The sequence below is a fragment of the Suncus etruscus genome, chromosome 5 (assembly GCF_024139225.1).
Source record: "Suncus etruscus isolate mSunEtr1 chromosome 5, mSunEtr1.pri.cur, whole genome shotgun sequence".
Lineage (NCBI taxonomy): Eukaryota > Metazoa > Chordata > Mammalia > Eulipotyphla > Soricidae > Suncus > Suncus etruscus.
In genome coordinates this window covers 16,868,571-16,885,469 of record NC_064852.1, presented here as the reverse complement: position 1 = coordinate 16,885,469, position 16,899 = coordinate 16,868,571, and the positions used below count along the sequence as shown (strand labels likewise).

Genomic DNA, 16,899 nt, shown 5'->3' with positions numbered 1-16,899 from the left:
GCACAGTATGGGAATCTTACAGCTGAAAACACTAGGGCACTTTCCTTTCTCCCAGAAACTCAGAGTTAAGTAAGGGCTGACAGACATTCTAAATTCCACAGGCCAAAGCAGGTAGTACGGCAGTAGGGTGTTTGCTTTGCATGTAGCCAGCCGACCCAGGATGAATCTGGGTTTGATCCCTGGCATCCTATATGGCCCCCTGAGCCTGCCAGGAACAATTTGAGTGCAGACCCAGGAGTAACCCAAGTACTGCCGAGTGTGGTCCAAAAATCAAAATATTAAATAAGAAAAAATAAATTCCATAGCCCAGACTATGGAATGTAAAGAACCATTAAAATCAAACTAGAGGGGCCGGGCGGTGGCGCTAAAGGTAAGGTGCCTGCCTTGCCTGCGCTATCCTTGGATGGACCGCGGTTCGATCCCCCGGTGTCCCATATGGTCCCCCAAGCCAGGAGCAACTTCTGAGCGCATAGCCAGGAGTAACCCCTGAGCGTCACCGGGTGTGGCCCAAAAACCAAAAAAAAAAGAAAAAAATCAAACTAGAGGGCCCGGAGAGATAGCACAGTGGCTTTTGCCTTGCAAGCAGCCGATCCAGGACCAAAGGTGGTTGGTTCGAATCCCGGTGTCCCATATGGTCCCCCGTGCCTGCCAGGAGCTATTTCTGAGCAGACAGCCAGGAATAACCCCTGAGCACCGCCGGGTGTGGCCCCAAAACAAAACAAAACAAAAAATAACCAAACTAGATAGGGGCCAGAGCCCTACTAGAGGGAAGTTACATTTCAATCCCTGGCATCCAGCCACATCAGAATAATATCTGATCACCGAGCCAGAAGTAAGCACTGGGCATTTGCTTTGTGTGGTAGCCCCAAAATCCAGAAAAAAACACAAATCTATTAATGTAGTGTCTTGGTGTTTGTTTGTTTTAACCGCTGAATACTAAGTGGTTATTCCTGGCTTTACGCTTAGGAATCATTCCTGGTGGGCTCAGGGGACTATATGGAAAGCCCAGATAGAACCCAGTTGGCCCTGTGTAAGTCAAGTGCTTTCCTTGTTGCACTATGGCTCTGGCCCCTATATGTAGTGGCTTGAAAAGAAAGTCACAGAATAGTCAGAGCAATCTAACAACACACAGAGACATGAAGAAGCTCCCTTGGGAAGTGGGTTCTAAAGGGCTTTTCTCAGGACATGCCCGAATTCCAGCATAACCAGGAAGTGAGCAGTGGGTATGCGAGTCGACCCAAGCAGAATAGTCCAGCTTCCACTTGCTGCTGCTCTCTCCCAAAAGGAAAAAGAAGAGAAGTCTAGTCTAGTCTGAAGTCAGTCAGAGCCCCCAGATCACTGAGCTCCGGGCACTCTCAGAGAGAAATTGCCAGAGGTGCAAACGTACATATAGCACACGCAGCCATCACCCCCACCTGTTGTGTAAGTCCATCTCGGGGCACAGGTTCAGTATCGCGTGAATCAGCTCCAGGACCAGGCAACCTGGAACGCAAGACAGGAGAGATGCAGCCACACGCGATGCTCCCTGGTCAGGGAGTGGGAGCAAGGGCTCCAGGAAGAAAGGAGCTCTCAGCCCTTCTTGCCAGCCTCCTTACCGATCTGCTCTCTCACACCATGGGAGTTGTAGCGCCACTTGTGGTAGCTGGGCAGCATCTCCTTCAGCACAAACATGACACAAGGCACCAGCCCTTGGCTCTGGGTGTTACCCAGCTGTCCCTACAAGAAACCCGGCTGTGAGGGCTCTGAGAGTTTAGTTACCAGCAGTGCCAATGTTGTGCCAAAAACCACAGGTACAGAGCTATCTGCGCCAGCCTAAGCCCGCAGGAGGGAAAAAGCAGCATCAGAACATTCTCACTCCACACCAAGAGTCCAAGCTGTGGGTTTGTCCAGAAGAGAGAACAAGACTAAAAAGATGAGACTCTCCTCATGGTTGGCTGACCATCCCCCATCCCCCCCCCCCCCAAGGCAGAGATGGGAAACAGAGGAGGCAGCCAGCCAGGATTCTTGCCCCCCTCCCCCCACCGAGGACAAGAAAGGAGACCTGATTTGTAACCTTGGGCCCTGGGGCCAGAGAGGACTCGGGCTCAAAGAGCTTGTCTTGCAAGTGCAAGGACCAGATTTAACCCCTGGCTACTGTCCTGGCAGCTCTGCTGTTTGAAGGCCCAGGACACAACTGTACCCTTCCATCCTCCCCAACAGCACAGGACAGGGGAAGGAAAAAAAATTTTTTTTTTTTTTGAAAAAAATTTTTTAAACAACTAATATTACTTTTTTTTTTTTTTGCATTCAAGGCTAGCACCTTTACCCATTGGCCTGTCTCTAGAGCACCCTATGTCTTTCTCCTACCTCCAACCCTCCCTCCTTCCTTCCTTTCTTGCCAAACCCCAATGGTGTTCAGGATCACTCCTGGCTCTGCACTTCGAAATCACTCCTGGCATGCAAAGGGTACCATATGGGATGCCTTCAGGGAACAAACCCAGGTCCTACCCATTGTGCTATGGCTCTGGCCCCCTACTTTTACATTTTAGGTTTTGTTTTGACTTTCAGTGATAATTGTGGCCCCATCCCCCCATTCTTCCTGTGTAACTTGATCTTACCTGCAAGACCCCTCCCATTCATGGGAGGGGTCTTGGGAAGGTTAGATAAGGCATTTGACTGGAAGGGCAAGGGAATTTGCCTGGTTGGAGGTCACAGAGGAAAGATGGCTGAGTTAAGACGCAGGGCAAGTTAAGAATAGCATGTTCGGGGCCGGGTGGTGGCGCTATAGGTAAGGTGCCTGCCTTGCCTGCGCTAGCCTTGGACAGACCTCGGTTCGATCCCCAGGCATCCCATAGGGTCCCCCAAGCCAGGAGCGACTTCTGAGCGCATAGCCAGGAGTAACTCGTGAGCGTCACCAGGTGTGGCCCAAAAACCAAAAACCAAAAAAAAAAAAAAGAATGGCATGTGCTTAAATGGTTATGATATAGGCAACAGACCAGGGCCAATAAAGATGTTATCTCTCTGGAAGCCTGCCTGTGAGTGAGTTCTATACCTGCTGCTCTCTTGAACCCAGATACCTGTCAGCTGAAGGGGGTTGCAGAGCCACGTGGCCTAGTATGGCAGGGAAAGGTCTCTCCATCCATCCACCACCATCCAAGCCCATCCTAAGAACTGTAACACTACAGTAATCAGTACAGTAATCAGTACAGTAATGGTTCTGTATTCAGGGATCATCCTGGAGATGTTCAGGGACAATATGGGATGTGGGGCATCAAACCTATCTGCTTTGGCCCCCGATCCCTTATCTTTTTTCTTTTTTTGATTTTTGGGTCACACCCAGTGGTGCTCAGAAGTTACTCCTGGCTCTTGCTCCTGGCAGGCTCAGGGGACCATATGGGATGCCGGAATTAGAACCACCATCTGTCCTAGATAGGCTACTTGCTATCTCTCTGGCCAATCCTGCTTCCTTATCTAAAAGTCTTTGTTGACACATGCACTTCTAGATGTATGTCCTTTTTTTTTTTTTTTTTTTTTTTGGTTTTTGGCCCACACCCTGTGACGCTCAGGGGTTACTCCTGGCTATGCGCTCAGAAATTGCTCCTGGCTTCTTGGGGGACCATATGGGATGCCGGGGGATCGAACCTCGGTCCGTCCTAGGCTAGCGCAGGCAAGGCAGGCACCTTACCTCCAGCGCCACCGCCCGGCCCCTCTAGATGTATGTCCTATATACAAAACTACTTTTCACATATCCACTGATTCCTGTAGGAAGGAAGCAGGAAAGACTAATCATTCCTGTGTTAGGACTTCTGAGCAAATCTAGACCTACCCAAGGTGACAACATCAGCAAATGTTCAACCTGGGGAATAGAGCAAAACAAACCATATGACAGCTGACCTTAAATATTAACAGAAACCTCATTTTGTGGCTCTTAAATTCTTAGCATACTTATGATTGTCATTTTTTTTCGTTTTGTCACAAAAACAAAATGATACTCAAGGGTTATTCCTGGCAAGCCAAGAGGACCACATGGGATGCCAGAGATGGGACTGGGGTTAGCTGTGCAGAAGGCAAGCGCCTCCTGCTATGCCATAGCTCCAGCTTTTTCTTTTTTGGTTTTTCGGGCCACACCCGTTTGATGCTCAGGGTATACTCCTGTCTAAGCGCTCAGAAATTGCCCCTGGCTTGGGGGGACCATATGGGACGCCGGGAGATCGAACCGGGGTCCTTCCTTGGCTAGCGCTTGCCTCTAGCATCACCTCGCCGGCCCCATAGCTCCAGCTTTTTAAATGCAGTTAAGGCTCATAAGCAGACTGAGAGTCAGACTGTCAAGAATACACAAGTGTCGGGGCTGGAGAGATAGCATGGAGGTAATAAGGCGTTTGCCTTGCATGCAGAAGGACGGTGGTTTGAATCCTGGCATCTCATTTCATATGGTCCCCCGAGCCTGCCAGGAGCGATTTCTGAGCATAGAGCCAGGAGTAAACCTGAGCGCTGCCAGTGTGACCTCACCCCCAAGAAAAGAATACACAAGTGTGCGTTGCACAGGATGGACACCCTCTCCCCTCCTCTCCTCTGTCACAGTATATCAAGAATATATGAGTCTTCAGGACCAGAAGCAATAGCACAGTGGTAGGGCATTTGCCTTACATGCGGCCAACCCTGGACAGACCCTGGTTTGATTCCCAGCATCCTAGACGGTCCCCTGAGCCTGCCAGGAGCAATTTCTGAGCGCAGAGCCAAGAGTAACCCCTGAGTACCTCTGAGTGTGGCCCAAAAACCAAAAATAAAATTAAAAAGTATATAAATCTACACATGGATTTTGGCAAGAAATCTAAAATATCAGTATATTGGGGACCAGAGCAATAGTACAGAGGGGAGAGTGTTTGCTTTGAATGTGGCAAACCCAGGTTCAATTCAATTGGGTAGCCTACATGGTCCCCAACCATGCCAGGAGTAACCCTTGAGCACCAGATGAAACCCAAAAACCAAAAAAAAAAAAAAAAAAAGAGAGAGAGAGAAATTTATACTATCCAACTAGCTGGCTAGACAGTCACTATTCTGCACCCTTAACTCAATTTAAAGCTAAAGTGGTGACTTGACAGTCTTGCCTAGGGAAGCAGCTCAGGAAGCTTTAGTGGAGGCTCACCTTGACCAGTGTGGTGATGAGGCGCAGGAAGGCAACGGTGACTCCGTACTCACCCTGGGGCTGTTCACTGTTCATTAGGAGGTTCCCATACCCCCCGGCATTCATCCCCTCAGCACTGGGAAAGAAAAAGGAAACAATGAGGAGGCAGTTCCAGTTTCTGGGAACTAATCACAGATCATTCCAATTACTGTTCAGATGGCTCAGGTTCTGCAAAGGAATTCATCAAAATGAGGCAATTTCATAACCAAGCAAGCATTAAGACATGTTTTATTGCTCAACTCAAAGAGGTTTAATAAACATCAAGCAAATAATCTTGTTGCATAAGCAGATGAAAACAAGAAAAGAATATTCAGTCTGTAAGCTAGAGCCTGTGGACTAATAGCTGGGTGAGTACAAGCAGCAAGGAAACCATAAAAAAAAATACAGTGACTATAGCTTAAGGGATGGGAGAAAAAAAAAGGGAAGGGGGAGCCAGGAGAAAGTTGCAAGGAGCAGGCACCCCCTCGGCACCCCCTAGGGCAGTGATGGCTAACCTTTTTGAGCCCGAGTGCCCAAACTGCTGCACAATGCCCGGTCCTCCCAATGGCCAGTCTGGCCCTATTGCCAGGTGAGCTGCAAAGCTGACACCGGCACACTCGCCTCCCGCTGCGCCGCCACATATCTTAATTGCGGACCTTCTCTTAATTGCGGACCTTCCTGCATGCCAGCTGCAAGGCCTTCGCTTGCCACAGCTGGCATGTGTGCCATAGGTTCGCCATCAAGGCCATAGGGTTTCCTGAGCAATTCCAAGAGTGAGCCCTGAGCGCAAAACCAGGAGGGAGAGAGGGAGGGAGAGAGGGAGAGACAGACACTGCAGCCTGCCGTACAATCTTGTGAGCCACACCATTGAAATACCACAGCCTAGTAGGCAGCAGCAATGACGTGAAGAGGCAACAAACAGGGAAAGGGAAGGGTCAAGGAGAAAATTCAAGTGGTAGACCACATGAGCTCCTGAGTCTGATCCCCGTGATGTGCAGGCCCCTAAGCATTGCCAGGTGCACAAATACTGCTCGGACGACCTATTACAAAAGAAAAAGGAAAATCTCTAGACTGAGATACTTAGGGGTTCTCTAGGACAAAAACGGAACTTCCCAATACCTGAGGTGACAGCTGATGACTAAAAACAAGACCCCTGGCCTCCATCTGCACAGACTCTGTCCTCTGTATCAGGAAGGGGAAGGGCAAGGAGAGGGGAGGGAAGCAGTGTAGGGAAAGAGCTGGAGGACTGTTTGCCTTGATTGGAGCCAATCTGGCTTCAACCCTTGGCAACCCATATGGTCCTTGAGCTCCACCAGGAGTGATACAAGTGAACAGCCACGAGTAAATCCTGAGTGCAGCCCAGTGTGACCCGAAAACGGAACAAAAGAAAAATTACTAAAAACAAAACTTGGGGGCCGGAGCAGTGGCACAAGCTGTAGGGTGTCTGCCTTACACAAGCTAACCTAGGACAGACCGCGGTTTGATGCCCCTGGCATCCCATATGGTCCCCCAAGCCAGGGGTGATTTCTGAGCGCATAGCCAGGAGTAACCCCCTGAGCATCACCAGGTGTGGCCCAAAAACCAAAACAAACAAACAAAAAACTTGGGCACAGCAATAGGACATTTGCCATGCACGCAGCCAACCCAGGATGGACCCCAGTTAGATTCCTGGCCTGGTCCCATATGGTCCCCCAAGCCTGCCAGGAACCATTTCTGAGCACAGAGCCAGGAGTGACCCCTGAGCACTGACAAGTGTGACCCAAAACAAAACCTCAGCCCAGGCCTGACAAGTGCAGAAAATGTGGACAAGCAGAGCCACTCTCAGACCTACTAACCTGAGCATCTGGCTCATGCTGGAGACCGGGTGGACCACAAAAGGGAGGAAGCCGGTGTGGCGCAGATCAGTCCAAACCTGGGAAGGGAAACGAGAGTCAGTACAGTGTCTGCTGGCACACGCCAACGGCCAGGGTTCCAGCCTGTGGATCGAGCAAGAGGACAGCTGTCTTGCTTACCTGGCAAGCAGGCAACCTGGATTCGATCCCTAGCACCACATACAGTCCCCCTGAGCACAGACTCAGAAGTAAGCACTGAGTATCGCCAGGTGTGGTCCCCACACCAAGACCCACCAACATTTGTAATTTGTATAGAAGGCTTTTCGAAATCTCACCTTTGCTGGGTTCCGGGCAGCCAAAACAGTCAAGCAATTGACACAAGAGGCGATGACATCCACAGGTGGGGATATGACCGTGGTTAACCTGGTTGGAAACCGGGGCACTACACTCCGCAGATGAACACAGAGACCATTCCAGCACAAACAAACATTTTCTCTATCTCTCCTTCCCAAGTCCCTTTCTTCATTAGGGAACAGAAACCACATAAGGGACTCCTAGAGGATCAGGAGAGGCCTTGAACCCAGTGGGCAGGTGAGCAGACACTTACCGCTGCAGCAGCATGTAGATGCGGGATGTGATGGGCAAGAGGCCATCTGCGATGGACAGATCTGTACTGATGACCTTATGAACCAGGTCGATGATGGGCTTGACCCGCTGGCAGTGCTGAATCACATCTGTGGGGAAAGCAACTCGAATGGCTCACAAGTGTCTTGCACACCCAGATGAGCTCTCGCTCAGCAGCAGCCACCATCTGGCTGGTCCCGAGATTATCCTGAATTCTTTGAGGGCGCCCATGCGCCCTCCCTGAACTGGCTTTCCTCCCTCACCTGCAGTGGAAACTACATGAAGGAGCATCTCGATCTCACAGGTGAAGAGCGTCCAGCTGCTGTACGAGTACTCCCAGCGTACTAGGTAAGCCCGGTCATCCAGCATGACTTGTCCCAAAGTGCCCTGAGGTATGCGAAGGTTAGTCTGACCCCCTAAACAGGAGAGGCAAAGAAATGAGCTGAGTGAGTAGGGTGCTTGCCTTGTATACGGCCAACCCCAGTTCAATCTCCATTGTCCTCTATAATCCCGAGGGCCACCAGGAACGATTCCTGAGTGCAGAAGCAGGAGTAGCCCTTGAGCATTGCTGGCTGTGGCCCTAATCCCTCCCACGAAACCAGGAGTAGCCCCAGAGCACTATTGGTTTGGCTCAAAGCTCCCAAATATTATGAACCATCAGTCATAAGACTGAAAAGATTTGGGGGCCGGAGCTGTAGCACAGTAGTACGGTGTTTGCCTCACATATGGCCAACCCAGGAAGGACCCAGGTTCAATCCCAGCATCCCATATGATCCCCCAAGCCTGCCAAGAGCGATTTCTGAGTGCAGAGCCAGGAGTAACTCCTGAGCACCGCCAGGTGTGGCAACAAACAAACAAACAAAAAACAACTAACAAACAAAAAAGACTGAAAAGATAGCACACCTATTAAATCACCTGCCTTAAGTGCAGTTGACCCAGGTTCAATCTCAGATACCAGATATGATGTCCCAAGCATGGACAGGGATGATCCCTGTCAAAACACAAACCCACACTCTGCCAAAATGTATTAAAAAAATGGATTTGTGAACGTAAATAAAAAAGCCTAAGAGGATACACACTATAGTCTAACATCATCAATGGGCATGCTCCTCCACTCCCCTAAAAGAGCCAGTTTTGCAGAGATTAACTCCTTAAAATAGAGCTGTGTCAGGATTCCCTTGTTACAGAGACAGGGTATTATTAGGTTTTGTTTTTGTGCCACACCCAGCGATGTACAAGACTTATTTCTGGTTCTGAGTTCAGAGATCACTCCTGGCAGAACCCAGGGGACCATATGGGATGCCGCTCTAACCCCAAGGACTGAAGCAATAGCATGGTAGGTAGGGCATTTGCCTTCCATGTGGCCAACCTGGTTCAATCCCCAGCATTCCATGATCTCTTGAGTCTGCCAGATTGATTCTTTTTTTTTTCTTTTCTAAGCCAGTCAAATTGAGCAGTGGGGTTATATACCAACTTTTGTGATACTAACGTTAATAAGTTCTGATAAACCACTGCCATCGAACTAGCCTGGATTGATTCTTGAGGGCAGAGCCAAGAGTAATCCCCAAACACTACCGGATATGACCCCAAAACAAACAAACAAGAAATCCATTTTTGTGGGGTCCACACCTGACCATGCTCAGGGGCAATGCAGCTTTAACTCTTTTTTTTTTTTTTTTTTTGGTTTTTGGGTCACACCCGGCGTTGCTCAGGGGTCACTCCTGGCTGTCTGCTCAGAAATAGCTCCTGGCAGGCACGGGAGACCATATGGGACACCGAGATTCGAACCAACCACCTTAGGTTCTGGATCGGCTGCTTGCAAGGCAAGCACCGCTGTGCTATCTCTCCGGGCCCTGAGATATGTGCTTTAACTCTTATGGATCACATTCATAATGAGTTTGATCTGCAGCATACAAGGCAAGCAAGCACCTTACCAGCTATGCTATCACTGCAGGCCCCCAAGAATTATTTTTTAAGTAAGGTAATGTGATGATGTAAGTGAAGCAGAAGGAACTGCTAAGTAATAATAATACAAATCCCTTTCAAAAAGCTCAGAAAGGGGGCTGTTGGATGACCAAGGGTCTCTTGCTCTTACCTAGAGGGTAAAGAAGTTTGGATGTCTGCCTCCTCCAGAGAGTTCCATCCTCGTGGGAGATGACATCATGGGGCTTGTGCTTATAAAGTTCATTGTAGAAGGACATCTTATCCAGGAAGCTGTATACCTTTCACAAGACAGGGAGCACATTCACCTAGAGGCCACACCTGGCTGGTGTGGTACAGATGGTACTCAAACTTCTCATGAATCCCGAGTGTCTTCTCTCCAGTAACTACTCTCATCCAACTGTCACCATCTATTGACAAGTAGGTCAATCCCCCGCTCTTAGCTACTTCTCCACTTCTGTACAACTCCTCTGTTTTGTTCATAGTTGTTGGGCCACACTTATATGCTCACAGGACTTACTTCTGGCTCTGCATTCAGGAGTCACTCCTACAGGCACTAGGGAACTATAAGGGGTCTTAGGGATCAAACCCAGGTCACATGCAAATACCCACTCAACTGTCTCTCCAGATCAACTTTCAAAATATATTTTGGGGGAGCTGGAGCAATATCACAGTGGGTAGGGCATGCATTCCATGTGGCTGACCCGGTTTGATCCCTGGCATTCCACGTGGTTCCCCGAGCCTGCCAGGAGTGATTCCTGAGTGTAGAGACAAGAGTAATCCTTGAGCACCGTCAATTATGTCCCCAAAACAAAAAAACAAACCAAGAAAATGTCTTTTTTTTTGGGGGGGGGGGAGGTTCCCACACCTAACTGTGCTCAGGGGCCATGCAGCCTATGGGAATCCAAAATGCAAGGTGTGTGCTTTACCTCTTACGCCCCAATAAAAAGTATCTCAGTAATTCAGAGAGCAGGGAGATGGCTCACAGGGCTGAAATGACAGATTTGCATGTAGGAGGCCCAATTCTGATCCTGAAACCATATGGTTCCCTACCTACGTGCCAGTGGAAGCAACCTCCATGCACTAAGTAGGGATTATCCCAGAACACTGTAAAATGTGGCTCAAAAGTGTTTTAATTGATTTTAATTTTACAGAACAGAGACACTATCATTGGCATCTTTCATTCAATTAGACCAATTCTTGTCCTGGGAGTAAAAATTCAAATGTGGAAAGCAAAGGGGGATCCTAAGAACAATTCCCTCGCCCCATGCATTCTTTAAGCAATTAAATGAAGAACCTACCTTTTTGGCTGTTGATTTCCCTGATACAAGGGCTCGTAATAACTGCAGGAGCGGGGAGAGAAGATGGGGAAACATTCCACACACACTGTCTAGGATGATCCCAAGGCCAGAGGTTGGCTCCTACAGTAGAAAGGGAGAAATAAAATTGACCTTTCTTCACAATTATCCATAAATTGACATCGCTCCAAGTTACCCAGAAATCATCAGGAAATTTAAATGTAATCCTTTATACGAATATCATTGTTCTCTGGTAATTCCAGAGTTGAGTATTTCCACTGGAAAAAACCTCTCAATGCCTACTTTACTGGGACCTGAAGTGGCTACTATTGCTTCCAGTACCCATTGCCCATCCATCTGTAAAATAAAACCCACGAGCCATGAGATCATCCCACACACCATATCTCTAACCCCCACACAGATGGGTCTGAAGAAACAGAGTGGGGTGAAGGATTCATAAACCAAGCCAGTCAGAAAAGGATGATCATGGCATCTGTGGCCTTTTGCTTTGTGGTCTCTGCCTGAATCAAAAGTCAGAACTCTTCTTTCTTTATTAAACCAATTCCCAATACAAGGAAGAGGAAGGTCAAGAGAGACAAAAGCACCTATCCAGGTAGGTGATATCAAAGGAGAGATTTCAGGAAAGAGGGAGATAGGGAATGCTTTTGAGTTAATAACTGGGTGCCATCTTACAATTCCACCCTTTCTGTTTAAACAAAACAAAATAAATGAGAAAAACAATAAATCTGGTTTTCTCTGTCAGAGGCAAGACTGGATCAGAACTTATAAAAGTGGCTGTTATTTTGCATAGGTACAGTACAAGTTGGCTGTAATATTATACATTATTCTCAAAACAGTCAGCTTTTTCCATTATCCTTGTCTTATAGATACTCCAAATATTTTTTCATAGATTTCTCTTAACATAAACATTAGAACCTTTCTGGTTTTTGTACCTGAGCATATTCTTTAAAGTGCCTTTCTGCAGCTGTATAGGGTTCTCCTTGGGGTAAATTCAAGATGTCTCATGAAAGTTAATTTTAAGGATAAAATGTTGGTGGCATGCCCCTTTTTCTGTACTTTAATAATTGAGTTTTTTTTTTTTTTTTTTTGGTTTTTGGGCCACACCCAGTGACGCTCAGGGGTTACTCCTGGCTATGCGCTCAGAAGTCGCTCCTGGCTTGGGGGACCATATGGGACGCCGGGGGATCGAACCGCGGTCCGTCTCCTAGGCTAGCGCAGGTAAGGCAGGCACCTTACCTCGAGCGCCACCGCCCGGCCCCTAATAATTGAGTTTTGAAGGTTCTGTGAACACTTTCCACTATGCTTTGTTCTTGTGGAATACAGGGGAGTCCAGTCCAGTGACATGTTTAATTTTTTTTTTTTTTTTTTTTTTTTTTTTTTTGGTTTTTGGGCCACACCCTGTGACGCTCAGGGGTTACTCCTGGCTATGCGCTCAGAAGTTGCTCCTGGCTTCTTGGGGGACCATATGGGACACCGGGGGATCGAACCGCGGTCCGTCCTAGGTAGCGCAGGCAAAGCAGGCACCTTACCTCCAGCGCCACCGCCCGGCCCCGTGACATGTTTAATTTGCCATTCCTTGCAAAATGATCAAAAAGTTGTATTGGTATAGGCAGGGCCATTGTCCATTTTTATGGACTGAGTAACGGCTATAACAGAAAAACTTTGTAGCATGAAGGTGAAAACAGCTTCAGCTCATTCAGAAGTCATTGGTATGTCCCATGTGAAATGTGAATAAGTATCCACCACTACATGGAGATAGGCTTTCTTCAGAAATAAGTCACCATGTGGAATATCCATATGCCATAATTCATTCATCTGTAAGCCTTGGGAGTTGGCCCCAGCTACGTGTATTGGGGGGGGGGTTGGTTTTTCGGCCATACCCGGCAGTGCTCAGGGGTTACTCCTGGCTACCTGCTCAGAAATAGCTCCTGGCAGGCACGGGGGCCCATATGGGATGCCGGGATTCGAACCAACTACCTTAGTCCTGGAATAGCTGCTTGCAATGCAAAAGCCGCTGTGCTATCTCTCTGGCCCCAGCTACGTGTATTTTTATTCAAAAGCATGCAAATGGCCTCCATGAAATATGATAGTTCACATGCAGATGGCAGGCGTTTCTGTGTAGCGCTGCATGTTCTTCTGCAGGTGACTTAAATATTAGCATGGCTAGACAATCAGCAGTTTCATTTCCTTGAGCCATCGGCCCTGGGAGGCCAGAATGAGCCCTTATGTGAGTGATAAAAATGGGCTCAGAATGTTTTTGCAGAAGGCTTCTAGCTGCTGCAGCAAATCTTCAACAACCTGGTTATGAGCATAATGAGGCGGTTACTAAGCCTGGGAACAATCCAACCACGTAGGCTGAATCGCTTACTACGCTGCATGACTCTGAAACACATTGATAGTAACTTAAAAGTAGCAAGTTCTACTAGTTGAGCAGACCACTGTTGTAGTCAGTGAAGGGCCAGTGATACTGCCTTTTCCAGATGATGACCGTCAAGGCAAAACACAGGGTCAACGCCAACATGAGGTGTCAGATATAGGGGAAGAACAGATAATAGAGGAAATCACAACATGTGTCTTTTTAAGTCCCAGGGCTTTCAAGCAGGATAATGGGTAAGCACTCAGAAATTGTCCCTGGCTTGGGGGGACTATATGGGACACCAGGGGATCGAGCCTCGGTCCTTCCTTGGCTAGCACTTGGAAGGCAGACACCTTGCCTCTAGCGCCACCTTGGCGGCCCCAAACGAATATATTCTTTTTTTTTTTTTTTGGTTTTTGGAACACACCCGTTTGATGCTCAGAAATTGCCCCTGGCTTGGAGGACCATATGGGACACCGGGGGGGGGGGGGGGGGATCAAACCGTGGTCCTTTCCTTGGCTAGCACTTGCAAGGCAGACACCTTACCTTTAGCCCCACAAATATATTCTTTTTTTTTTTTTTTTTTTTTTTTTGGTTTTTTGGGCCACACCCAGTAACGCTCAGGGGTTACTCCTGGCTATGTGCTCAGAAGTTGCTCCTGGCTTGGGGACCATATGGGACACCGGGGGATCGAACCGCGGTCCGTCCAAGGTTAGCGCCGGCAAGGCAGGCACCTTACCTTTAGCGCCACCGCCCGGCCCCACAAATATATTCTTAAGAGTCAGGGTGCTCCTACCTAGAAGCAGCCCCAAGTTCCTGGAGGAATTGGTCCTGTTATACAGATCTTATCATGTAAGGCAGTGAACTAGTATTACAGTAAAATCTTCAGGGCACGGTATGTGGAGGGCACAGCTTCTTGAAGTGACAGGATTTAATGAGCTTATCCTGTGGAGTTTTCTTGGGCTGGGAATTACTGACAAAAAAGTTCCTTGATTTTGTGGGTCCTGGAATTGGCCCCTGACTCTGTTTCCCAAGAAAGGATGACTTAAGTCTTGGCCTTGAGGGGGCAGGTCCACTAGCCAGAATAGAAAAAGAGTGCATCTAGAGCCAGAGTGATGGTGTAAGCAGTAGGGCGTTTGCATTGCATGCGCTAACCTAGGACTAGGATGGATGGTGGTTTGATCCCCCGGCATGCCATATGGTTCCCCAAGCCAGGAGCACCACTAAGCGTCACCAAGTGTGGCCCAAAAGACAAAAATCAAACAAAACAAAACAAAAAGACTGCATCCTATAGTCTCTAAATGTCCTGTTTTGCCATAGTTAAAACATGATCTGAACTTACGGGGCTCCTTTTAGACCCCTCTCCAGGTTGCCAGGGATTCAACAAGAAGATGAAAGACAATCTCTCACCCAATGAAATCCTTTGCCACTCCTCAGGCAAAGCCCAGGTGGTCTCGAGCAGAAGCCACCTTAACCACTAATTGAAAAATTGTATCTGATCTGGTTCCTGGAGTTTGCATTTGAATAGCATGTTGTTAAAGGTATGGGTTAAGAAGGCTAATTTTAAGTTCCAAAATTTCTACAAGCATGTAGAAATCCCATGACACACAACCCTTCTGCTCCCAAGAAGTAGATAGCATAGTGCGGAAAACTGAAACTGTGAGCAATTGTTCTGAGACCCGAAACTTTATTAGGAAGTGTAAGACCACACCCTGAGGTGGAGAACAGGTGGTATAAGGCACCAATCCAAAGGTAATTCCAACCAATGAGTAACAAGTTTATCTTGAGTAGAATAGAATCCATTTAACCCAACATTCATCCATCCTCCCATCCACCTGTTCATCTTCCATATGCCGATCCATCCCTCCACCCACCAATCCATCTACCCATCCATTATCCTCCCATCAATCCATTGATTCTTCTACTTATTAATCCAATCATCTACCCTCCCATCTGTTTATCCATCACCCCCATCTATTTGTCCATTATCCATCCTTCCACCAATTTACCTCTCCATCTATTCTACCCATCCATCCATCCATCCATCTTCCCATTCATCTACCTACAAATCCATTCCTCTATCCATCCCTTCTTCCATCCGTCCACGGGGACCACCTTTTTCCTTTGGCATGACATCAGGCAAATGTTCCACAAACTGTCAGTCTTATAGCACTACCTGTCAGCATAGACCATCCATGTCACATTGTTTTCCAGGGACAGTTCAGGGACAGTGTATCTGCTAAGAGTGGGTAGTGCCGCAGTGGCTAAACGTTCCCACTTTAAAGCACATGACTTCACCCCTCTGAAGCATTCTCTGCTGTCTGGGCCGCCTGGTACTGCCACAGATAGTGCATGAGCACCTGACCACAGGTATGACCTTCTTCCCCTGGAACATCATGGCGCATGTGCAAAGCACAACGAACCACACATGCATACAAAACAAAGGAGAGAAGAGTGGTAGGGAAATTGGTCCAGGGCACTGGAATGGAAAACAAACATGTTCCTGAATGAGCTAAGATGGTGGTAGGGAGGGGTGGCTGCTGCTAAGACTAAGACAGCAAGACACTTCTTCCAGGAGAGATAGTACAGTGGTAGGACATTTGCCTTGCATGTGACCGACCCAGGATGGACCTGGGTTTGATTCCTGGTATCCCATATGGTTCCCCGAACCTGCCAGGAGCAATTTCTGAGCATAGAGCCAGGAGTAATCCCTAAGCACCGCCAAGTGTAGCCCAAAAACCAAAAACCAAGAAACAAAAAAATAAAAACACTTCTTCCAGAGGCATAACTGAAGCCTAAGCAGCAAGGATACCATGATGGCTTCTAGGTACTGTACTGGGTTTATAATCCCACAGAGTACACCCCGCAGTTCGACCAGGGAACTTTCCCCACTCCCCTAAAGCTGTGCCATAGGCACATGCCACCAGAAACATCTCCAATTCATTATTATCCATTTGATTCTGAGCCATTTTCTTTCTACTGTTTTCAGAAACCTTTGCGTAATATTTTGTGAGCCTACATTCAGTTACACAGCACATAGGGGGAGAGACTCACAACCTAAGTGGCTCAGAGTTAGACTGACACTGGAGACTACCTGAGGAAGTAGGAAGAAGCCCAAAGGCCAAAGAAGCCAGAGGCTGGGGAAGGGGGCAGTTCTGTATGACTTCAGCCATATAAAACTGGATCACAATCCTGACTGACAAGTCACACCCATCTCTGAGCATAAGCCTTCCTCAGACACAAAAGGGTGACTATAATGCATGTGCTTTGTGACATATTCACACTCAGAAGACAATTGTCACTGAGGGCCTAACCCGGTTTCTTACTACAGAGCCCCTCACAGAATGAGAGATTCTGGCTGACTTACTGTTCCCCAAAACAGTTCCGGAAGAGAAGGGTCGGTCAGGACCTCACATGCAGCGTCGAGCAAATCCTGTAAAAAGGGGGAGCAAGAAAATGGCTTATTTCTGGGGCCAGAGAGAGAGTGCATGTGTCCAACCTGGGTTTGATCCCTGCCATCCTATTTATTCCCTTGAGTCTTCCAAAAGTAAATTTCTGAGCACAGAGCGAAGAGAAACCCTTGGGCATTACCAGGTGTAATCCAAAACACACACCCTTATTTCTTTTAGTAGACCAATCTTTTGAGTACTTTGCTAAGAACAGAAATATTCGGAGAGATAGCAC

The 16,899-nt window shown here is 47.9% G+C and overlaps 2 protein-coding genes across 2 annotated transcripts in view; one reads left to right on the top strand and one right to left on the bottom strand.

Moving 5' to 3' along the window:
• The window catches only part of ZER1 (zyg-11 related cell cycle regulator), a 253,222-nt gene that overhangs the window by 9,274 nt on the left and 227,049 nt on the right, over positions 1-16,899 (top strand). The gene's annotated exons all lie outside the window — the stretch shown is intronic.
• NUP188 (nucleoporin 188) overlaps positions 1-16,899 on the bottom strand; it is a 59,856-nt gene that overhangs the window by 17,220 nt on the left and 25,737 nt on the right. The window contains exons 13-22 of the mRNA XM_049773986.1: positions 16,583-16,648; positions 10,842-10,961; positions 9,695-9,821; positions 7,863-8,015; positions 7,583-7,709; positions 7,311-7,398; positions 6,979-7,055; positions 5,126-5,240; positions 1,596-1,716; positions 1,416-1,482 (exon numbers count right to left, since the gene is read on the bottom strand). Of these exons, the coding sequence (XP_049629943.1) occupies positions 1,416-1,482; positions 1,596-1,716; positions 5,126-5,240; positions 6,979-7,055; positions 7,311-7,398; positions 7,583-7,709; positions 7,863-8,015; positions 9,695-9,821; positions 10,842-10,961; positions 16,583-16,648 (1,061 nt within the window). The remainder of the gene's footprint in view (positions 1-1,415; positions 1,483-1,595; positions 1,717-5,125; positions 5,241-6,978; positions 7,056-7,310; positions 7,399-7,582; positions 7,710-7,862; positions 8,016-9,694; positions 9,822-10,841; positions 10,962-16,582; positions 16,649-16,899) is intronic.